This window comes from Strix aluco, chromosome 11 (genome assembly GCF_031877795.1).
Source record: "Strix aluco isolate bStrAlu1 chromosome 11, bStrAlu1.hap1, whole genome shotgun sequence".
Taxonomy (NCBI): domain Eukaryota; kingdom Metazoa; phylum Chordata; class Aves; order Strigiformes; family Strigidae; genus Strix; species Strix aluco.
In genome coordinates this window covers 22,721,758-22,744,161 of record NC_133941.1, presented here as the reverse complement: position 1 = coordinate 22,744,161, position 22,404 = coordinate 22,721,758, and the positions used below count along the sequence as shown (strand labels likewise).

The following is a 22,404-nucleotide window of genomic DNA, read 5'->3' as shown; positions in this document are numbered from 1 at the left end:
TATATTTTCTCATATGCCAAACATATTGAGGTTACTGACAATTGGGGTAGGTACAGAAATGGTTTTAAAATGCCAAATTCTGTAATGCTGGAACATATCCCAGTTCTGGATTACAAAGCAACATGGATTTATTGGTGGTCAAAAAGAGGTGGAACTAAAATTAGAATTAACAGGGATGCTGTTCAATACTGAGCTTTGGCGTCAGAGCGTTGGAGAGGTTACTAGGAGAGAAGTGCTGATGATGGTCTCTCAAACATACCGCTTTAGACTCTGCAACGTGTTCAAAGTCCAACCATACCTTGATTGGCAAGTGAAGAAAGTGACCTGTCACATTAATTTACAAAACCAATTTCATAAAAGTGAGGAAGTAAATAAGTAAGAAAATAGCATGTGAAAAAAAAAAATTAAAAATAAAAAAATCACTGTTCTAGTTATGTGATAGACCTTCCCTGGGGGGGGGAAAAAAAAAGCCACCTCAGGAAGGCTGATTTTAGGCTTTTAAATCCAGACCATTTCAGCCCATCTTCTTTACTATCAGCATTTCTCTAATGAAAACTGCTTTCCTGGCATTAGACTGTGTTTCAGTTTCTGGTTAAGGCCGTGCTTTAATCCCATTCAGAGGGTAATGGGCTCCTGTTATTTGAAGTCCAGCACTAAGGTTTAGGCCTGTCCTGTCCAAGACAAATCTGGTTTGGGAACCTACTCGCTATCTGTTACTTTCCAGTACTGAGATGAACACGAGGAGTAGAAGGCACGAATGTGTTGCGTCACGTATTTCTAACGTAAAAGCCATACTCAGAAGCCTCAAACTGATCTGTGTGTGTACATGGTCGTCCATGCTATAAGAGCCTTCTTATGAAGAACATTGCCCTGCACTGACATTGCCACAGTGTACATAGGCTAAGTGGTAGTGCCATCAGTCTGTTGCAGAAAAACATATACCCAGATTTAATTTTGCCACGCGTTTGCTAAAATATGTGTATTAGTGTCTGATAAGTTATTTTTATCACAGGCTTTATAGCTTCATGACCCAGTGCTTTCAGAGTTTTCTCCTGATGGGAGGAGAGATTGCAGTCTGCACAAATAGCAGGAATTGTAATAACCTAACATTCCCATTTGTGCTGCCAAGAATCACAATGCAGTGAACAGAGCTGTATCTGAAACTATAATATGAAATGCTGTAGAGCAAATTTCAGTTTAGGTCTTTGTTCTTCTCTGTTACTCGTGCAGGTTGACAGTCCCTGCTGTAGTTCCTTGTTATTCCTTCAGTCTTTAAAGGCATATGAAGAAGTAATACTTGGAAACAAGAAAGCAGGCATTTCACTTACTGCATCCTAAGAAAACTGAAATATAAAAGCTGCTCAGATAAAGCAATGTTAGCATGTCTATGACTTTCCAGTCTTGAACAACAGAAATCTAGCAAATACAGATCTGACCGTGTTTTGGAGCTGAACCACCTCTCTGAGTTGTAGACTTGATTCTTCGCCCTTTTTGCTATTGTGTTTTGATGGATTACTCTCACTTTTACTCATGCTTCAAGAGGGTACCATTGGATTGAATTCTGCTTTTTTTCTGACGAATCATCACTGCTTCCCCTCCCTAATATCTCAGTTTGAGAATTTGGGTGCTTCACCTTAAAAGACCATCCTTTTCTTTGTCTCTGGTACCAATTGTTCCTCAGGCTGCCTGCCTCTGAGGCTTGTACTGGCACTGCTGCGTAACATGTAGCGATGCTTTCCAGAAGACACATCAGATCTTTGCCCTGCAAAACCAAGGGATCATCAAAGCTGTTTGGGTTTTTTTTCTTTTTTTTCCTTCTATTTTTCAGTATCTAACAAAGAATTGTCTTCGTGTAATCTGATTTTCACATACTGGCAGTGTTGGCGAAAGTGATTTTAAAAGGTCAGATGTTGCAAAGAGGAAAAGGTATGTGTTAAAGAAACAAAGCCCAAAGAGCTGTCATGGGGACTTGGAGACACCCTGAAGGTTATACCATAGATGAGATTGTGATCATTTGTAGCTGTGAAGGGTGAAAAATATCTTTCCATTTACCAGCAAAGCAAAAATCAACAGTAGTCTGCCGTGGGTGAGACGTAGCTTGTTTATTAACATGGCTGTGGGTGCCTCAACATGTATGCATACTGACATTGTGGCCAAAGGATTAAGTAGTAGAGCTGGCATCTTTTTAGGTGCTGGGACAGATTACTTCAATATAGCATTGGGAACAGGCATCCCAAAGAGCTGTGATACCTCTGGGGAGGAACTGTGCTCTGAAGAGCATGCACAAGCTGGACTTGTGACTGAGGTTTCCTCTTGGCATCATTCTCAAAAGAGCATCAAAGGGTTTGTAACTGTGTGGGAATGCTGTCCATCTGCCTGGGGTGGGTGAAAGCCACGCTGGGTCCCCGCGGGAAGGACGCACGAGCGCTCGCTGCCGTGTCTCGGCCAGTGGCACAGGGGTGAACCACCCCTGTTTTCAGGGCAGCTTATTCTGTCGGAGTTCAGAGGTGAAGATATCAATGTCAACACATCACTGATACTTAGGGAAATAATGCTGCTGATTGCCACCCAGATACAATCCCTGCCTATTATAGTAGCTTTAGGTTTTATCAGGCCGGTTTTCTTTTGAGAGTACTTGCTGTTGAAGCTGGCTGGCTTCCATAAGAGGGGGGGAGTCACTTGCAGGGGCTGTTTTATTCTTTCATGGGATTACTGAAGTTCATGTATTCTCCTACTGATGTGCTCCTAGAAAGGCCTACTTTAAAGTAACCTGCTACAAAGACACATAACACATAGCTGAGCACTTCCTTTTGGCATGAAATTACTTCCCCTCATTCATAGGAGCTTATTTTTCAGAGAATATTTTTATTGATCTTTTTTCTCTTCTTCTTCTTAAGGCTTCTGTAGTCAGTGATTTTATTCTAAAGCTTAGATTACTTCTGAGAGTAGCTCAGTAACATAGCGTGATTCATCATATTAGAATATATAAAGGATAGAACCCTCTACTGCTGTGTATATGACAAATATAAGTTTTAGAAATGAAAAGGATCTGGTAAACTATGAATTTTGCTTTAGTGTTATCAATTCAGTGGTTGAAACATGCAGTACTTTTTTTCCATTCCTTTTCATGTTATGGTGAATGTACAGCTGCCAAAGTCAATGGGCTGTTTATAGCCGTAAGGGAGCAACACACGATGCTAATCACAATCTGCGTTACTGGTAAATAGTCCACAGTTGCCTACCAGGCAGGCTGGTTGTAGTCTGTACCCTACTGGAGGGCAGCATGGAGACCCTGTTCGTCTCAATAGTGGCATATGACTAAGCCATCAGTGCAGAAGGGACCCAACTTTCCTCTCCAACCTGCCTGCCCTAGATTTGGCAAAAATGGATAAACCAGAGATTCCAAATCAGCTAGGTGATCCCTCTCTGGCACCAGTGAATGTATCAGTTGCGTCTTAGGAATGTAAGTCAGTGACAAAACATTGATGGCAGCTGATACCCATCCCACGTGACAGCTGTCCCAAGCAAATTTTTGCTTTCTCTAAGCACTTGCTTGCAACACTTCATCAGAGCAAACAGAGTTGTGCTGGTGTTTGGAGGAGACACAGGTCTTGACCTCTTCATCCTCCTAAAGCTCCAAGGGCCTTAGCTGAAAAGTAAATGGCCAGTTTTGCTACTGTATTTGAGATATGGATGGTGGAGGAAAGTATGAATTGGAGGAGAAACTTACTTTATAAGAACTGATGCATTTCTGCCTCTCAGATGCTTGAACAAATGTGCTTGAACATAAGAACAAACTTCATTTTCCTGTAATACTCTGAAATACATTTTTGTATATGTAAAAATAATATTTTGGGAAAAGTAATGCTTTTTACCTTTATAAAAAGACAGGGAAGACTCAATCCAGTTTGATCTGTGCCATCCCTTTAAAATTCCCTTGAATATTTCCAGATTTCTGAAAGTGTCTTAGTTTCTGAAGCCTTCCAGTGACTCAAACTCCTGCTTCCTCTTTTCTTGATACATGGTAATAATAGGGGAGTCTTGATCAATATCTAACAAGTCACAAACAATGAGTGGGGTTTTCTTGTTTTGATTACAAGAGATATTTGGAAATTAAGAATGTTGAGTTACCTTTGTTTGGTTTTCAGTTGGTTTTGTATTTGTAACAGGAATTTTAATCTATATGCTACAGTTGCCTTTATCTGTTACTAATACATTTCAAAGGTATTTAGCTAAAAGTTCTTTCTGAACAGAAATGTGCAGTGCTTAAGGTGCTGACTCAGTAATGTCAGCTTTAATGTGTCTATGTTGTCACAGTGAGGAAGACTCTAGAGAAGTTTAAGCATTTCAAGCTAGTCACCAATGAATTGTCCCTGTCCCCCCACAGTGGAACTCTTCATACTGGTTTCCAACCACCCCAGAAAGCCTTATGAACTAGACCTTGTTATCAGTTCTGAGTTTCCTGATAGCCTGACTGCTTTCTCTTGAAGAAGAAAGAAAACTGCCTTCCAGTCCTGCAACTGTTGTGGCTGCTTTAGATTTTTTTTATAATTTGCTTTTTCTTTTAAAATAGCATGTTGTATGTTGTACAGCACCTAGGATTTTTGCCTAGCAATTCAGTTTTCAGTTTTGATGTGTACATTTCCAGAGTATTCACAGCCAGAGTGGTGAGAGCCATTTTGGTTGGCTCTAGGCAAGTGCAAAGTTGATATAGTTTTATGAGGTTTTGAAAAACTCAGAGTTTTGGAACAGTTGCAAAGCAAGGAAGATGTGTGCAACTTGTTGTCATAGTGCTGGAGATAAAGCTAACAAACCAAACCAGCCCCTTCCAGGGCCTTAGTCATTAGTGCAAAGGCATTTCTGAAATACCACTTAAAATTGACCAGTGAAATGGAATGTCCTTTTCAGGTCTGTTCCTAGGCAGTGGTCTCAAATACTGACAGCATTAGGGCCCCAGCATTTCCTTCAAGCTCAGCATCTGCTCAGTTTGCTTAGCTAATGTGTGGTCAATTTTATGTTTAATTTCCTGCAGAGCTACCCGTTCCAACCGCTGCTGTGTCCTTCCCGTGGATGCTTCCCGCTGCTGTGTATCAGGGTAGGTAGGACTGAGAGCTAAAGAAACATGCTAATTACTTAGTGGGATCAGCACCTGGTGATGAGATGGGGTACTACACTGGTCTGTAACAAATCTGCCTTCAGATCGTTTGCTCAGAGCAGATTTTTGTCTCAGGGAACTAGATGAATATTTCACTTGAAACAGTCACGTTATTAATAGCATTAACAGGGTGGGGCTTCTATTACAACAGACCGAAACCCTCAGGCACATGCTCCTATTCCACTGACATATGGCAACGAACTGCACTCATGTCTTGTACAAGTCTTTCAAGGGTGTTTGTTTTATTTGGAGAGAGAAGCAAATAAAAAGGTTGTGATGTGGAGGTGATTGTGCAAATATTTTTTTTTTGTACCTTCTGTCACTGACTTCAGGTGGAGTATGGGTCAACAAATTATGGTTCCCAACCTTGATGATGTCAATATTGATCAAAGAATGAATCTGGAAAAACATTTATCTCATGTTGATTTTGTAAAATGGCTTGTGGCTTTGAAGCATAAGCTTCTAAATGCTGTGATAAAATACACATGGGGGCTTTCATGTCCTCCATGCTTCTGAAAGATTGCTAGATTCCCAGTATACTTGGATTATGGAATCTGGGCTAAAAGAAAAGTAGGAGGCCCACATGCTGTGGAAGTATTACGAGAGTTGTTATCCAACTAGCTCATTAGCATCCAATCCAAAGCGAAGGCAGTAAAACTCCTATTTATAAGTAATATTCCTGTAGAAAAGTGTTGTTTGTATCACTACATGAGATAATTACAGTCACTGAAAATCCCAACAATACAGGAACACTTAGCTTGAGAAAGGAAGCGTTAAGTAGCTTAACACTTTCAAGCTATCAGGAGAATAGTAACCCAGACTTGTGTAGAGTGAGCCTTGAAGACAGAGTATTTGAGTTTGGTACATATGAGTAGTGAGTCATATATCATAAAACGGTGCTGCATTAGCGATCTGCAGATAATGTACATTTCTGTCCCATGAAGAAATGTGTAGATAATAAAGGAACACATCAGTAGACGCAGTCTGAAATTACAATTTCAATGCTTTCTTAAATGTGTGTGTGGGAAATCACATTATAATGAAATCATAGTCCTGGTGGCTAATAATGCTTTTGGGTTTCATGCTCTGAAGTGAGATGCTACCATGACAGGGGACAGTGAAAGTCTCAGTATGAAAGAGATATGAGAGTTGTCAATGTTAATGTGATTGCTTAGTAATTTTAGTATAGAAAACAATCACAGCAAAAGTTTCCTTTCCAAGCACCTACCTTTTCAGGACTGATACCATTTTCATTTAAATCCATTTACATGTGGAAGTGTTGAACACACAGCATGTATGCTTTGCTCTTAGAGCTTCCTTCCAGCTTTATTGATAGTTGTAGGGCTTTAAATTTTGCAGAGTGCTTTGTTCTCAGCTACAAAATTATTTGGTTTTGTGACGAAGATCAACATTCTCATCAAAAGGAATGGGTAACATTGGCTAATTTAGGAAAACAGTAGTGTTTTCTAGTGGGGTGGTCTCCCATGGGAGTCACCCTGTCCTTGCATTATGTTGATAAGTCAGAAGAGAAGCCAGTCCAGACAAAACAATGTCTTCTCCTTTACCACACAAGGACAAGCAAATGTGGGTGTTCACAGAACTAGCTGTACCGAGAGAGAAGAAACACAAACTTGTGGAGCAGTAACAGGAGTAGGGAGCAAAATGAGCTGAGAATGTGATTTAGCAAACAGGAGGTGTAGGGTTGACAACAAAATATGAAGACAGGTCAGCAAGGATTAAAGAAGAACTCCAGTATTAATGAACACTGGGGGGAAATTGCTGCTAAGAATACAATTTCTGCTGCAGTCAGGAGGAGAGCTTGTATTAGAAATAGTGTGACCAGCAGAAGTAGGGAGGTGACAGTCCCTCTGTGCTCTGCAGTGGTGAGGCCACACCTGGAGTGTTGTGTCCAGTTTTGGGCACCTCAATCCGAGAGAGATCTCGAGGTGCTGGAGCGAGGGCAGAGGAGGGCAACGAAGCTGGTGAATGGCCTGGAGAATAAATCCTGTGAGGAGAGATTGAAGGAGCTGGGACTGTTTAGCGTGAGGAGAAGGCTGAGGGGAGACCTCATCACTCTCTACAGCTCCCTGAAAGGACGTTGTAGAGAGGTTGGTGCTGGTCTCTTCTCACAGGTGATTAGTGACAGAACAAGAGGGAACGGCTTTAAACTGCAACAGGGGAGGTTCAGACTGGACATGAGGAAAAAAATTTTCACAGAAAGAGTGGTCAGAGAGTGGAATAGGCTGCCCAGGGAGGGGGTGGAGTCCCCATCCCTGGATGTGTTTAAGGGTGGTTTAGATGAGCTGTTGGGGGATGTGGTGTAGGGGAGAACTTTGTAGAGTCGGGCTGAGGGTTGGACTCGATGATCCCAAGGGTGTTTTCCAACCTGAATGATTCTGTGATTCTGTGAAGTACCCCATGAATGATAAACCTGAAAGGTGCTATTTGATAGGTGTATTAAAGATAATGCCTGAAAGGAAAGAAAGTCATCCACATGGCAAATGGCAGCTTCCCTCAAGCATGGAGAAAAAAAATAACAAGGTGTGGGCCATTTATTTGGTGGAATTGGCCTTTTAGTTATCGTTTTCTTGTACCCCAGTATAGAAGACTATCAAAGCTTGATATTCATATAAGCATGAAGCTTAGAGTAGAAATGTAGAAAACTAGTAGCAAAATTACTAGTGATTGTCTCAGTGCATGTGTGTTCAAGTTGCATTAATGCATCAAAACTGAATCCTTTAGTAAACCAGTATGGGAAGTCTATAGATGACGGAAGAGTCTCCCCCCCACCCTCCAAACTTCGTGCTGAGTGTAAGTGGATAAGATAACTGGTGCCTGCAACTTACTGCTGTACAGTACTGTGAATGGCTGTTACTGCCCCCCCCAGCAATGCTGTAACAGTGCCTGGGAAGCTCAGCTAATGCTGTTGAGACCGGCAGTCTGACAGAAATCTCTTTTTAAAAACAAACGAACAAAAAACCCCAGACCCCACAGAAACCAACTTACAGAAACTGGGAAATGGAAATAAAGCAAAAGCATTGCTATGGGAGGGAATTTGGACTCTCGTTAGAGGTAGAAGTGTTTCCAAATAATATAGCTTGCAATTATAACACTCCTTCAAATTTAATCTTTTTTATCTGTAGATTGTCTGATTTCTTGAGATACTAGATAGATATCACAACTTACTTTTTCACACAGAAATGAAACGAGTCAAGTCATGACCGTCATACCAATGCCATGCTGTTTGAAAATGTCTTTTGGGTGTCTCACTGGGCTTTTAAGGATCAGTCCTGTAATGCTTCCTTTTTGTCACCTAAGCATTGGCACCTTTGTTCTGATTATACAAGTCCTGCATGTTGTACTATTTTAGTCAGACTTTTCAGCATTTGTTTGACTTTTTAAAGGTAACAAAGCTCTGTATCCATCAGGAAGAGGATTAATAGGTACCAGTTCTCAACACAAAGTGAATTAAGCCTGCTAAACCTACCAATTAACCTAGACAGTCCAGCTACTGAGATTCAGCTATGGGTTATATTTATCCGTGACTGAAAATGTTGTATGGTTGATGTAAGTCCTCGTTAATGTTGGAAACTCATAGTGTAGTATGATCATTCATTCCACGTAGGTTTTTTGTTGGGTTTTTTGTAGGCTTCCATAGGGAGCATACTTCTGTTTGTGTATATATGTGTGTTTATCTGTGTACATAAATAGATGTTTACATAACAGAATCATGGTGTATTTTTTCATGTAGAACTGCACACTCTGGTCTAAACAGCAGGGAACCCTAAAGGCTCATTTACTTGAGCCATTTACGGGCTCTAGTGATAGGTGTGGTGTCCTGATGACTATTGCACCTCTGCAGAAAATGGGGAGTTGAACGTATTGATGTATGACTGGGGTATGAGATGGAATCTCATGTTACACCTGAAAATCTTTTCCTTGGTTTGTGTTTATAAATCAGCCCAAATGGGCTTGTAAAACATCCAGAGGAGGCTCACTGGCTTAGCAACTGCATGTAGCTAAGCAGCCTAATGCTGCTCAAAAAAGTTATTTCTTCCTTTTGTTCTTCTGGAAGTCCAGTCCTATATCAAAGCAGCATGGTTCTGTCATCTCTTCTGCTCTCTCTTTTCTGAAATGTGTACCTTTATCAGAAGAGGAGTTCTGCATCTGTTGCAATAGACTATTTGAATTTCTTGTGCATACTGGAGCTTAAAAGATAGCAGGTTAATTGTGCACAAGGTAGCGTGTCGTACCAGAATTATATAAAAGTTTCCTTGAACTTTAAAAATACAGATGTTTAAAGATACAGATTAATTACGGGTGTTTATTGTATTCACTCATAGAATATGTGAGAGTATTCCTGCAAGTATGTCTCTGGGTCTCATGTGCAAACTCTTCATGGAGATGATCTATTTATTTTTAAAGTTTGTGAAATTGAGATGTAATTCTTTTAAGTGATAACTGGGAACGTGGAAATTTCACGTATTAGGGAAAAAAAAAAAATGCAGCTCCATGGCTGTGCTTTGAGTCTCTGCCCTTCATTCTCAGCATCAGGGCAGCTTTTTTGAAATTGGCACATCCAGAGTTTGATGCTTGGGTCTTCTAGTAACAATTCTCTATTTTCCATATTCAAGGATGTAATAGACATTCAGAATGTCAGGAGAATGATAAAACACTTGTATTTATCTTTATAAAAATAATTCTGGCAGATTCATGGGTATATTTGCATGACTAAGATGAAGTCTGTTCATAAGAATTTAGTTCCTGCCTTGCTAGATCTGAAGAATGGTTCTGGGGTGATAGAAAAATAAGAGGTAGGAGAGGGAATTAATTTCAAAAGCAATTCAGTTTACTTTTTTTTTTTTTTTCCCCTTTCCCCTACATGGGGCTGTTGGTAAGTTTGGTTATTTCCAAATATAAAATGTCAGTCTCATCAGGTATTTTTCCCTGACTAAAGATGGTTGCCCGGAGAAAAGTCACTTTATGTTTCCACATCTGTTTCTTAGAGGTGGTTGGTTTACTTTCAGGATGGGTAAAAATGGCAACATTATTTGGCTGATTGTGTATGCTGCTTTACATAGTGTAATACCAAGGCTGCCTGTTTTTCTCAGTGCTCCATGCCCTGGGTTTTTTTACGGTTTGTATGGGTATGTATGTACAAAGCTGGAGGGGTGACCAGAATGGGGACACACACTTTCTGAGTGATCTTCTCTAAACTGCAGCTCTGATCTCAACCTTAGTTGTGTTTAAAACCTCGCAGACTTCTGTGCACTGTTGTTTGTGTCTTTATTTTAACCATTAGACAGGGAATAAATGGAAAGAGCTGTCTTTTGAAAGACAAAAATACTACTCTAGCACTATCAGACTTGGTCTGATTTTACACAGACATGAAGTGCTCAAATTTCCAAAAATTTTTGTTTGCATAATATCCTTAAGGAGGAAGAAAGCCTGATGTTGTCTCTTCCCTTTTTATGTATGTTTTCTCCATTTCCTGCTGTACCCCTGTCTTTCCCCTCCACCCCATTTTGCTCTTGGTGGGTTTATTCCAGTTTTATTCATTCATCTACTTCTAAGTCATAAAGCCAAATGGATTTTCTTTGATTCCTGATGCTTCTTAAACACTGTGCTATGGCAAACACAACAGTTGATTGCACATTTTCCACATCTGTAATTTTTATGCCAATTGCCTATATAAAAAAGTTGTCATGCAGACTTCATAAAGATAAAAGTTAAATTGAAAAGATGTTTGGATCTTAAAGTTTCATTGCTTTAACAAATATAGAACCCAATGCAAATACTTGTGAAGCTAGAAAAAAATAGCACACATGAAAAGAATGTAACGTAAATAATTATAACATAAAACAAAATGTCCCTGATGGTTTTTTTATTTTTTGTCTCGTTAGGGTGAGCGTGTCATAACCTCTAAGGAGGCTTTAGATTTCTAATGCAGTGTGATTGCTTGCCAAATATTTGTACAACCATTGTATCTAATATGGTAGCATTTATACGTAGTAGCTGCACAATTCATTCTTATATCAACTAGTGTAGCAAATTCAAAGTACAGGAGGTGAGTAATTAAAAGCTCAGGTATATACTTTTCTTACTCATGGAAATCTATGCTAGAGGCAGTGTTAGTATTTCAAGTCAATCGCCAGTCCCAGTAGCATGTTTGCAGAGCCAAGAATGCACCAAGTTGTGCTTTTTTGTTTCTTAGCACAAGGAGATGGCCATACTCTAAAGGAATTGGCAGGAAAGATGCGGAATAAAAGAGCTTTTGCCTACATTTAGATTTATTTTTTTCCCCAGTGGGCCACATCCAGCATGGTTTGGAAAAAAAAAAAAAAGAAAATTGGAGAAAAAAATTGCACTATCAGCCATACTTTTCACATTGCTTTATAGCGCGTGATGTGAAAACATGAAGGTCAGCGCTCCCGTACCTCTAAAATCTTTTCCAATTTGTAATCACGTGTATAAAGTATATTTATTTATAGGCAGAAACACATCTTATTGGAGGTTTCATGCTCCTTTTGAAAGGGTCTGTAGAAACAATGCTTGTATCTTGCTTACACTGTGATATTTCTTTTTTCCCTTGTGTATCAGCCTGTAAGATGAAATTCTGAGTTACTAGAGATGAGTAAAAACACTGCATGCAGTGGACTGTTAATAGGGTTGTAAGTGACTTTGAGGCCACTGGTTGGTGTTGGTGCTTTTGTTAAAAGATTATATAAAGCACCTTTCTTGAGGTTAATATGTTCTTTGTCTTTTGGTGTCTAGTTATGATGGATGCTGAGCTAGGTCAAGAGTCCAAACTTCCAACAAGTGTACCCAACAGAGTGGTGAAGATACCTATTAACTGAAATTCCTTGTTCTTTACCTTTCCTTGTTACTCTTGTAAATGGCTTTCCAGGAAGCTCTCTGTATTCGAGGCATGTCCAGAACACGTCAGGTACGTTTGCATTCAGCCATGTGCACCGTAGGTCAGTTTCTGTTCAGTTTGCTCTCAATCTTTTATCTTCATGCCCAGAAAGCCTGCTAAGGAATGTTCATATTGCCTGGCTTGCATTTAAGTAAACACTTCAGCTTCATTACTTTCATTCAGTTGATTTAAATACTTGAAGTTACTGATAGATTCTGAATTACTTATGTTCGGTTGTATGGAAGCTTTAGTGAAATTTTATAGAACTGGAGTTCTCTAAAAGGATGGCACTAACTGAAGCGATTTGTTGTTGTTAAAGAAATGGTGTCTTATGCAAAACATTAAATGTAGCAAGGAACTGATACCTTTTAGATGACCCAACAGCTTTGGCTTATTGCCCTGAGTTTCTGTGCATACAGTAAAAGGAAGATTATTTATATTTTTAGATGACAGTCTAGGTCCTGAGCATGACAAAGGTGATGCAGGATTTTGTGCGCTGGGCAGAGATGCCTTCCGGGATACTTGACAATCCATCAATGTTCAGAGCCTCAACCCAGACATAAAGACATCTTGTAGTGGCTCACAGGCTTTGAGCATTATATGGTTTGGTTGTCCTTTGTGCTGGCTTTCATGTCTTCAGTTAATCTCTTCAGATGTGCAAATATTAGCTGAAGCAAACTATGGTGCTGTCTGTTTTGCTGACTGCAAGGGCCCTGGCACTTCATCTAGTGGCATTTCTGGGCAGTGGTCCTCAGTGGCGTTTCTGGGCAGTGGTCCTATCCACATGCTGCCCTTCTCCCGTGAGAGCCCCACAGAGGAACGCTGCCACTTCTTTCACATGCACGTGCCTCACCTTGGAAATCTTTCTACTGCTTAACCCAGCTGTGTCTGGCTGATCCTGTAGCGTTGGTACACTGGGTAGGGGAAAGCGAGGGCAAGCTGCTGTCTGTCAGTCTGCCTGTGTGTAGTACCTTTATCTCAGAGGTCTGTACTTTCAATCTTTAACAGAATAGTTGTACACGGTTTGCTGAAGCTGGCATTTGAGATAGGATCAGATTTCCCCCAGACTCAATCACTGCAGTCAGCAGAGCAATTGCAAGCGGGTATTTATGGAAGAGGAGCTATGGCTCCCTAACAGAATGAGGAGGCAGCATGCAGGTTAATAGGGACTTTTAACCCTATGGGTTAAATATAGGAGAAGGGAAAACAGCACTTTCTTTTCCTCTACATGAATAGAACTGTTGATCAGTACAGGCACAATAAAATGGTAAGAACCCAATAAAATAACAGTATATTTCTAAAACATGAATTGTGATACACATACTAATGTGGCAGAAACCTGGGAGGTCCTACTACCTAAACTTCAGTGAATGCTCATTATAAATTTCAGTGAATAAATATTTTCTGCTGGCGTATGGGAGACTGCTGCTTACCACAGTTGCAGCATGTCTTTAGGCAATTCTGAGATTGATAACGGGTTAAAGGTCATTTTCCAAAGAAAGGAAACAAGGTAGGGCTAACTCAGATTGTTTCATATCCATTAAGTCAACCCAAGTATTAACTGTTAAATTAATTTCCCCGTTCTGCTTAGTTGTTGTGTAAAGTCTTTCATAAGCCTGGCTAGAGAGCTCACTAGGCATCTTGCATGTGCCAAGGATACCTTAGAACTTAAAAATTTCTCATTTCCATTCAGTCCTTATTTACCTTTGCCAATTTATACTTATTTCTTCCAACACTGATGATGCTTTTCAACTACAATAGCTTTTTCCCTGTCCTGGGAAACAGATTTTTACAAATAACAGTGAAATATTTTATACTATTACAAATAAATGTGTGGTGATGAAGATGGATGCTTCACAAATGTGTAGTCTACATGTTTGAAACATGAAGTTTTGCTTTGGTTTAGGACATCATAGCTTTATTCAACAAGTTATTACCTCAAAGAATTGAAGTTCATCACTCTACAACACTTTTTTTCAGCCTTTGAAATGCATCAAAGGCAGCACTGTGGTGGTTTATTGTGCTGTGAAAAGTGATCGATTTTTATAATGCAGTTATAGCAATCGTGATGTCTGAAGGCAGCTTTCAGCACTCTTTATTGCATTCACACATTTGAGAATTTTGGTTTTCCGATGCTTTAAAAAAAAAATCCCCAAACCAAACAAAAAACCCAACAACAAACCACCAAAACCCCCCAAAACAAAAAACCCCCCTCCAAACAAAACCCCCAAACAAATCATCCTTACTGACAAAATCAGGTACTCTCAATGTCTAGACTGTTCTGCCCGTAAGGACAAGACAGCATAAAGATTGATTTACAAAGCTTAATCATGAATTGGACCAATATTACAGCTATTGTAATCCATCAGTTGTTTTAGGTCAGAACTGGGTCTGCTGCACTAATTTCTTTTAGTAAAAGTTTAGACAGTTTCCTTTGGATCTCACACTGATGGTTCTGATTTAAAGGAGGAGTTTTTTCATTATTTTTTTGTTTTCTTCATTTCAATCTGAAGCTTAGATTTACTGATGGAATTCTGTATTGTATGAATTTTGAAAATATTTTCATCTTAACCTCAAAAAAAGACAAAATTTCTAAATGTCTTCATAAAGTAGTTGAGTAGTTTTCCCTCATTTCCTCAGTGTTTTTTCTCACAGCATTTTCATGTGGAAGCTTCCAAATTGAATTAAGTTTTCCAACTATAGTTAATAAAAAACATCAGTCAGATCTTGCTGTTTCTAAAACAGATGTTTCAACTTACTGACTTCTGCCGTGCTACGGATGTTTCTGTGTGTCTGAAAAGGCCCAAACTGGTCCTGAAAAATGGTGAGATGAATGAATGTGCTTAATTCAACTGGTACTTCTGTGATGACTTTCTGGGCCCATTCCGCCTGACCGTGAGGAGTTTATAGGGCTTCTTGCTCTGCCTTAAAAAGATTTGGGTTTTAAAGCAGGTACCACTGATCATTCTCTATTAGTCTCTAATGAAAAGGAAGAACAATTCCATTGTGTTTCTCTGTGCATTAGTGAGAGCGTCCAACTATCGGAAGGGCACAATGAAGACCTGGGATAGCAGCACTTCCAGGTGTTTTGCATCAAGTTAAATAATATTTGGATTTGGAAACTCTTGGTAGATGGTCTTCTGATCACCTGATCAGAAGAAACAAAGTGCTTCCTTGCGGGGTGAATTTTGTCAGTTTATCTTGTGTAGCGGGAAATCAAAATGTCATTATTCTGGGTAGCTCTAATACTGGCTGGAAATGAGCAAAATTAAACTGAATCATGCTCTCTTAGCTTCCTTTCAGAATATTTGCTTGTGATTTTCCTAATAGCACTACTATTTATTCCTGCTTGCCTACATATCTGAGCAAAGGGAGTTGGGTATGAAATCTTTTCCAAAGCAAGACATTGCCCTCTTCTGGATCTTGCGTGAATAATACGTTGTCAGGAGCCCCCACCCCCCCCCCCATCTTGAAGTAAAACCACGATTCCCCTGGCATGTTGAGAGTGTCAGCCTTACTAAATCTAATTCCATCACCTGAGATGACTTAGTCACTTTTAAGCTTTGATGAAATACAAAAACTTAATGGAACATGTATAGTGAGAGAGTAACATTTTGGGTGACAAAATCGTTTCATTCAAAGTGTCATCAAAACTTCTACAAACAAGGGACTCATCTGCTGACTCATCAAAAGGGTTATTTATAATGTAGTGGTGCTTCAAGTAACATTGTTTTTAGCATAAAACAATCTGTTAATCTGCCTCCTTTCAGCAGATGCTTCAAGTAAGAGAATAGTCAACTTACAAAAAGTTTAGTAAGATACTTCGGATCAGGAAGCATATGTACATTATAAATAATCTTCAGTTAATCAGACTGGATTTTAAATCTTCATATTTGGATGTTTTGCTGAATACCTAGCTTTCTTTTTTAGAATGACCTTTAATTAGTGGATAAAATATTTGACATAGACTGTGTTAAGACAATCTATTTCTGTAGGGGGGAAAAAAAGTTGTTTTACTTAATAGTAGTGCTTAAAAGATGATGGAAATATTTCTCTGAAACATCTATTAATGAAACCTGTCAGGTTTAACTTCTGAAGAACATGGGCTTGATTGAATAGCCTTCAATAATCAGCCGAAAGAAATGACTGCTTTAACAGCATCTTTTTGTACTGAAAAGGAAAAAAAAAAGAACACTTCAGCAGTTCCCTGACTCTCCTGAGAAGCTGCATCTATTTTAATCAGTATCCCTGGTACCAGTTATAGAGGTTTCTTCTGATATAATGTGATTTCACTGATTTACTTCATTTTGATTTGAAAATATCTGGCATTTTCATACTTCCTGTTAAGTAGTGAAAAGTAAGTACTTGTAAAAACCTCCAAAGGCACTTTGGTATGTGAATTGGTTCTGTTAGAACAAAATGCTTCCACATCTGATCCTGTTCAAAGCAGCAGGAGAAGGGAAGGTGGGAGTCCAGTGGAAGAAACAAATAAACAAAACCTCTTCATAACAACATTTCTAAATTCGTGACCACAAAAACCAACCACATTTCTTCTTTTCCACTGGAAGCAGGCAACACTGAAGATATTATGAGACCATCTTTGTACTAGGCATCTCTAAGCATATTTAAAAAAAAAACAAAACAAAACTGAACTCCAACACCTTCTTATGCTTGTTTTATTCATTGAGTGAGTTGGTATCTGGGTAGGAGAACATAGAACGTTCTGGTGCTGCAACTATTGACACTTGGTACATGGGGCTTTTTCCACAGATTAGCAGAAAAGGTATGCTTAACTTTTCATCCAGATAGTATTAAGTAATACAGTAGGAAAGCTTTTACGTGTATTTTATTTGTTGCAAAGCTCTCTCCTGGCAGTATGCATCTGCAGGGACTGCACTACTTAAAGGCAGTATTTTTGGAACTGGCCAGCCAGTTGCAGTATTCATTACACTAAATTTCTCTGTATCTAGACAATTCATTCACCTCTTACTCTATGTTGTTTCACAGTATTCTTTTATTTATAGCAACTCTTTCTACAAATGGAATCATAGATTTTCCTTAATTTCTTCTAATGAGGATTGCATCATGAAGGAATGCCCCCTTCATTTTTTCAATAAGTTATTGTCACTGAAAACTTTGAAACCTTGCCCTTCTGTCTTGTCTCCAGCCTGATATGTTAAAACTATCTAATAAATTAGATCAACACTTAGCATGTAGACAAACAAGCATGTTAAGCAAATAATTTTTATTTAGAAGCTTTTTTGTTAAACTGCATTTGCTGTTTTGCAACATACAGATGTTGTTTAGGATCGCTTTCTAGATTAAAATAAATATTGCAGCTTCCACTTTTTCTTTTCTTTTGTTTTGCAAAATGCTTTGTAACACCAAGAAGGGAAATACTGTGTTACTGTCAGTTCTAGAAGTCAGTCCGGGCTGTGATGTTTCAGGGTAGAAAGCAGGGAAGGAAGTACGAGCATGAGCTCATGTCTAAGGTTCACTTCTCATCCTTTTATCTCTGTTTATGAATTCTGACTTTGTTTAGAACTATGCATCTTTTCTGCCTCCAAGAAGTTAGGAGAGAGATAGATTCTAAAACAGGTATGGTGTTAATATATTATATTCCCATAATAAAGCTTCTATGCAGTAGCTGGGTGTCTGTGTGGTTGAAGAGTGATGAAAAACTGAAATGTATCTAAAGTCTTCTAAATGCACATCAAGAGATGGGGTCTTGAGGAAGGAGAACTACATACTGCTTACTAAAGTGCTGAATAGGCTTTATATTATGAGTGGATTCAGATGTGACTAGTGAAATCCTCATAGTCTCTCTAATGTACATCTGAGCTAGAATTTTGTGCACTGACTTCTTAACGAATGTTTCATTTCCAAAAGGTGGCTTTCATTACTTGGTGACTCAAGCTTCTATAAATATGCCTTAAATCAGGCAGACTAGTGCCATATTGTATCAGTGTCTGAATAATGAGCAAGTGAGAACTGAGTCATTTTAGTGACTCATGTTAGAGAGACCTGGTGTTACTCTCTGCAGTATAAAATCTACTTATAATTGTGTTTCGGAAGACAACTTGTATGAGATGCATTGCACTGATCAGAGAAGCAAAAGATACTTGGCTTGTATATAGCAGAGATCACATCTAAGCTAATTCTTTTCTTCAGTGGAGAGTAGCTGGTATTTCATAGCCATCTGGCCTTCCCTGAGGCAGCTAGCTTATTCCCTTCACCTGCTAAGGAAAAAATTAACAGTGAAATTGATCTTCATAAGAAGTGAAACTTTTGCTTCATTTGGCTACTGCAGTGCCTCTAATGCCACAATGTGTTGCCTGACATACGACGTGACAAGAGCCAATTCACACGAAGGAGCCACCAGCAGTTGTGGTTTTCCACCTAGGCAATTCATGTCGTTATAGCAACAAGGTAATTCATATATTGATTGTGTAAAAAGCTAAGCTATTTCACTTTGAATCATTTTGCAATTTTGTGCAGACCTGCTCACTCAACATATATTGAATGCACTTTCATATATATTGTGTTGCAGCATGTCAGTTATTGAAGCACCTGTTGCCCTGGATAAGAAAAGCAGCATTTTGGTTTTTTCACTTTATTGGCATGGAATAACAATAACACTTCAGGGAGTTCTAAGATTTATTTTTTTCTACACTCTAACCTTCAGTTTAAATTAAAGGCTAAAGTCTGAACCACCTACATTAATAACTTGTCATCCTTTGTTTTTTATTTTTAAAAGCCTCTCTTATATCCGTGCCTCTGGCTAATTATACCTTCTAGAGAAGCTGCACAGATTAGCAACGAAGTGTTGAGCGTACATTGAGAAAGTAGAGATCAGCTCAGAGCTGCTGGCAAGCCTATGTTGTATTCTTCTTACTGTGGATGACTCACCCCTGGCATTTAAGTTTCTTCATTTGCCCAAAGCATTCTTGTCTGGAGTAAAGTAGGTAGAGCACTCACTAGCTATGTGAAGTTTGATAGCTGCTGCCTTTGTTTGTCCCTTTGCCTTTCTTCCCCAAACTAACCAGGTTGTGCCCTCTCCCAGAGCTGAAGGACTGTGCTTTGCTAAAGCATTCAGCTCGCCGTCTGGATCTCACAGAGGAAAGCTTGGTGTGATTTAGGGAGGAGAAATGGATGGATCAGGGGGATGTGGTGCGTTGGTGTTGTAAATTTAGTCCCAACCCCAGAAAGACTTTTTCCATAAAAGATGATGCTAAAATAGTATGGCTAGAGAGCATTAGAAAAATATTTATACTAAAACAGAATTTGAGAAGTGAGGCATTGGACTGTACACCAAACATTCAAGAAAGCTCTTCTTGCCTACAACAGGAGAGTGTTGGCTTGGTTTTAAGCATATAGATATAGATATTCAGCTGGTTTCTTAAAAAATAAAGAATACCCTGTTACCCATGTCTATTAAACTTCAAACTGGGCGGAAAAGCTGTTAAGATTTAAAAGCGTTTATCGTGCCTAAACTGACCCCATTAGCTTTGTGTGATGAAACTTCCTTTCTATCTTCAGTTTGTGTTACAGTTCATGCAGATACCTCAGAGGAAGAGCATGCAGTGCTGATTTAAAAGAGAAAACCCACATCTCATTCTTTGCCGTGACCTTTGCTTTGGCATGACCTTCATTCCATTTACCCTCTCCTGTACCATGCTAAACAAGGCTTTTTGTAGGATTTCTCAAGCTTGCTGAGCTACCTCAGGAGCCTGCTGGTTTTGTTCTTTCCATGGATTTCTTTCAGCAGTTTTAGCAAGTGTTGATTTTGTCCTATATAAGCAATCCACATATATCTTTGTAATCTTCTTCAAGACTGAAAGGTTGAAACTGTCTTGCAGACAGTAAAGTTCTCAGTTGAACATTCACATACAGAACTGTATCAGTTCTCAGTTTGTGCCCATACAAAAGCAGAAGAATATGCTTCTCTGACAAAGCATGCGATCTAGTATGCCACAGCTCCACATTATTATCTGAAATATAATCCTAAATATGAGGAATTCCTTTTTTTTTTCCCCCATTAGTTTTTGGGGGGCATCAGATGTAGCATAAAGAAAAAATACTGCTTAGATAGCTCTTTAGTAAGGCTGAGTGGACAGATGGCTAGCAATTAGCTTCATAGTTCATCATAGTATTAGCATTGTCAGAAAACTAGTGTTCTTCTGATATATTTGCAGTTAGCTCTAGTTTTGCAGTTAGCTTCTAGTCTGAAGTTTTGGCTGCATTTTAAGTTAGCCTAAAATTAGTACTTTTCTGGAGCAAATGTTGCAAGAAATGCCCAGTTTACCATTTAAGTAAAATGGAAGTCAATTAACTTTGTTTCCAGCAAGAAAAATATTCTGATTTATTTATACTGAAAACATCTTTAAATATTTTTTTTTAAAGAACCAAAATAACCTATACTACTGAGGCTTGCAAAACCTGAATTAATAGGCATGTTTTCTTGAAATTCATCTAGCAAATTTAACAGCCTCCACAATTATGAAAACAGAACAGATTTACCTACTGTAACTTTGATCACTGCCTCCAGTACCATCTGTCTTCCTTTTGACTAGCAAAGGTGGCATATTGCCCTAGTCCTCATCACTGCTTCTCTGGCCACATGGAATAATGAGAACCTCCAAAGACAATTACGTCTGGAAGTTGCAACCTAATAATCTGCTTAGTAAAGTTCCCTCCATAATTTTTATTGATAGGCCTTCAGTGATCCCACTCCTATAAGGAAGTAAAAAGTTGAGCCTGCCATGAAAAACAATTTTTTTCTTTTTTTTTGTGAGAAGGGCAACTGTATGGAGCAAGACAGCTGCTCTTGTTATTTGCTGAAATTTTTCTTCATTTTTTACAAAAAAGCAATCTTGATCTGTAGATGTTGTACTGCAGTGGAGTGGTAAAAGAGAAGGAGAAAGGAGTCGGAAATGATCCAAGGAATAGCTTCTGTACAAAGAATGATTAACTACCCTGCCCTTTGGCCTGCAGAGGGGCAACTGGTGGGATGGGAGAAAGGAACACAAAAAGTCAATAGGATTGAGAGTTTTATAGAGAGTGAGTAAGAGTAATCATTAAACCTCCCCAGTAATCATAGCTACTGAGCAGAAAATGAAGGCTGATTAAGAAAATAGAAGTATTTTTTTTTCCTGTAAAGCATAAAAAAACTTTGCAATGCTCTGGCACAGAACATAGTTGATACTGAGTTCATACAGATTCACAAGACATAGTCATGGAAGAAAAATTTACCCGGGCTTGTTAGCCTCTAAGATGCTCCTGTGGTTAGGGAGTCACTGAACTGTAGGTTCTTGGAAACTGGGGTAGTATCAGAATATGATTGAATCACAGAATTATTTAAGTGACCTTGGGAGGTCATCTGCTCCAACCTCCTGCTCAAAGCAGGATCAACACTGAAATCAGACCGGTTTGCTCAGGGTTTCTCCAGTCAGATTTTGAAAACCGCCAAAGCTGAAGATTTCCTAACTGCTCTGGTGCTCTGTTTGAGTGCTTGGTTATCCTCACAGGGGAAAAAAATTTGCCTTGTTTAGTCAGGACCTGCCCTGTTTCTGTTTGACAGCTGTCTTGTTCCCCAGCTACGCACCTCAGTGAACAGCTTGGCTCCCTCATCCTCAGTAACCTCCTCCCAGGTACTAGAAGGCTGGTGTTAGCTGCCCCAGGTGCTCTTGCCTCCAGGCTCAACAAACCCAATTTCCTGTAATTTTGTACCCTTCTCTATGCATGGTCTGTGATAGGAATGGCTACTGGACAAGAGAGGCCTTGCCAAACATGGTGGTGGTAAAGCACACTTGGGAGTTCCTCAAAAAAATCACTACTTTGTCAAGACTTTTATTCTTAGAGACCATGTCAGAAACAAAGGTCAGGAATGTATTTTAATTACTCTTTTTTTTCATTTTTGAAGTGTGTTTTTTTTTTTTTTAAAAAATAGAGACAACATTAGATGGTAAAGTTAAACGCTGTTATGATATTTTGTGCTTGGATTTTCAAAATATCAAACTCAAACGTATCTCAGTGGTGTGGTTACTGTTAAGGGTGGTTACTAGCAATCCACAATGGTTGCATGAATATACGACAAATTTATTTCATAATGTGCTGTTCTATTTTCAGACATTTGCATCGGAAAGAGACTAATTGTTTTAGACAAACTTATGTTCAAGAGGCTTATGATTAGAATTCATTATAATATTTCTGTGGTTTACACTTCCATAGAATTGCATATAATATATAAAAAATTGATTTGAAAGTGTGCTTATTTTGAATTTTAGGAAGAACTGAATGAACATCTTCATAGTAATATATTCTAATTCTCTTA

At 39.0% G+C, this 22,404-nt stretch overlaps 1 protein-coding gene across 14 annotated transcripts in view; it reads left to right on the top strand.

Annotated features, from left to right (window-relative positions):
* IQSEC1 (IQ motif and Sec7 domain ArfGEF 1) overlaps window positions 1-22,404 on the top strand; it is a 357,026-nt gene that overhangs the window by 123,489 nt on the left and 211,133 nt on the right. For 3 of the 14 annotated variants that reach the window (XM_074836685.1, XM_074836687.1, XM_074836690.1), the window contains one exon: window positions 5,033-5,095. The exons of the other annotated variants lie outside the window; for them this stretch is intronic. In XM_074836685.1, coding sequence (XP_074692786.1) covers window positions 5,033-5,095 — 63 coding nt within the window. The remainder of the gene's footprint in view (window positions 1-5,032; window positions 5,096-22,404) is intronic. 14 annotated transcript variants of the gene reach the window in all.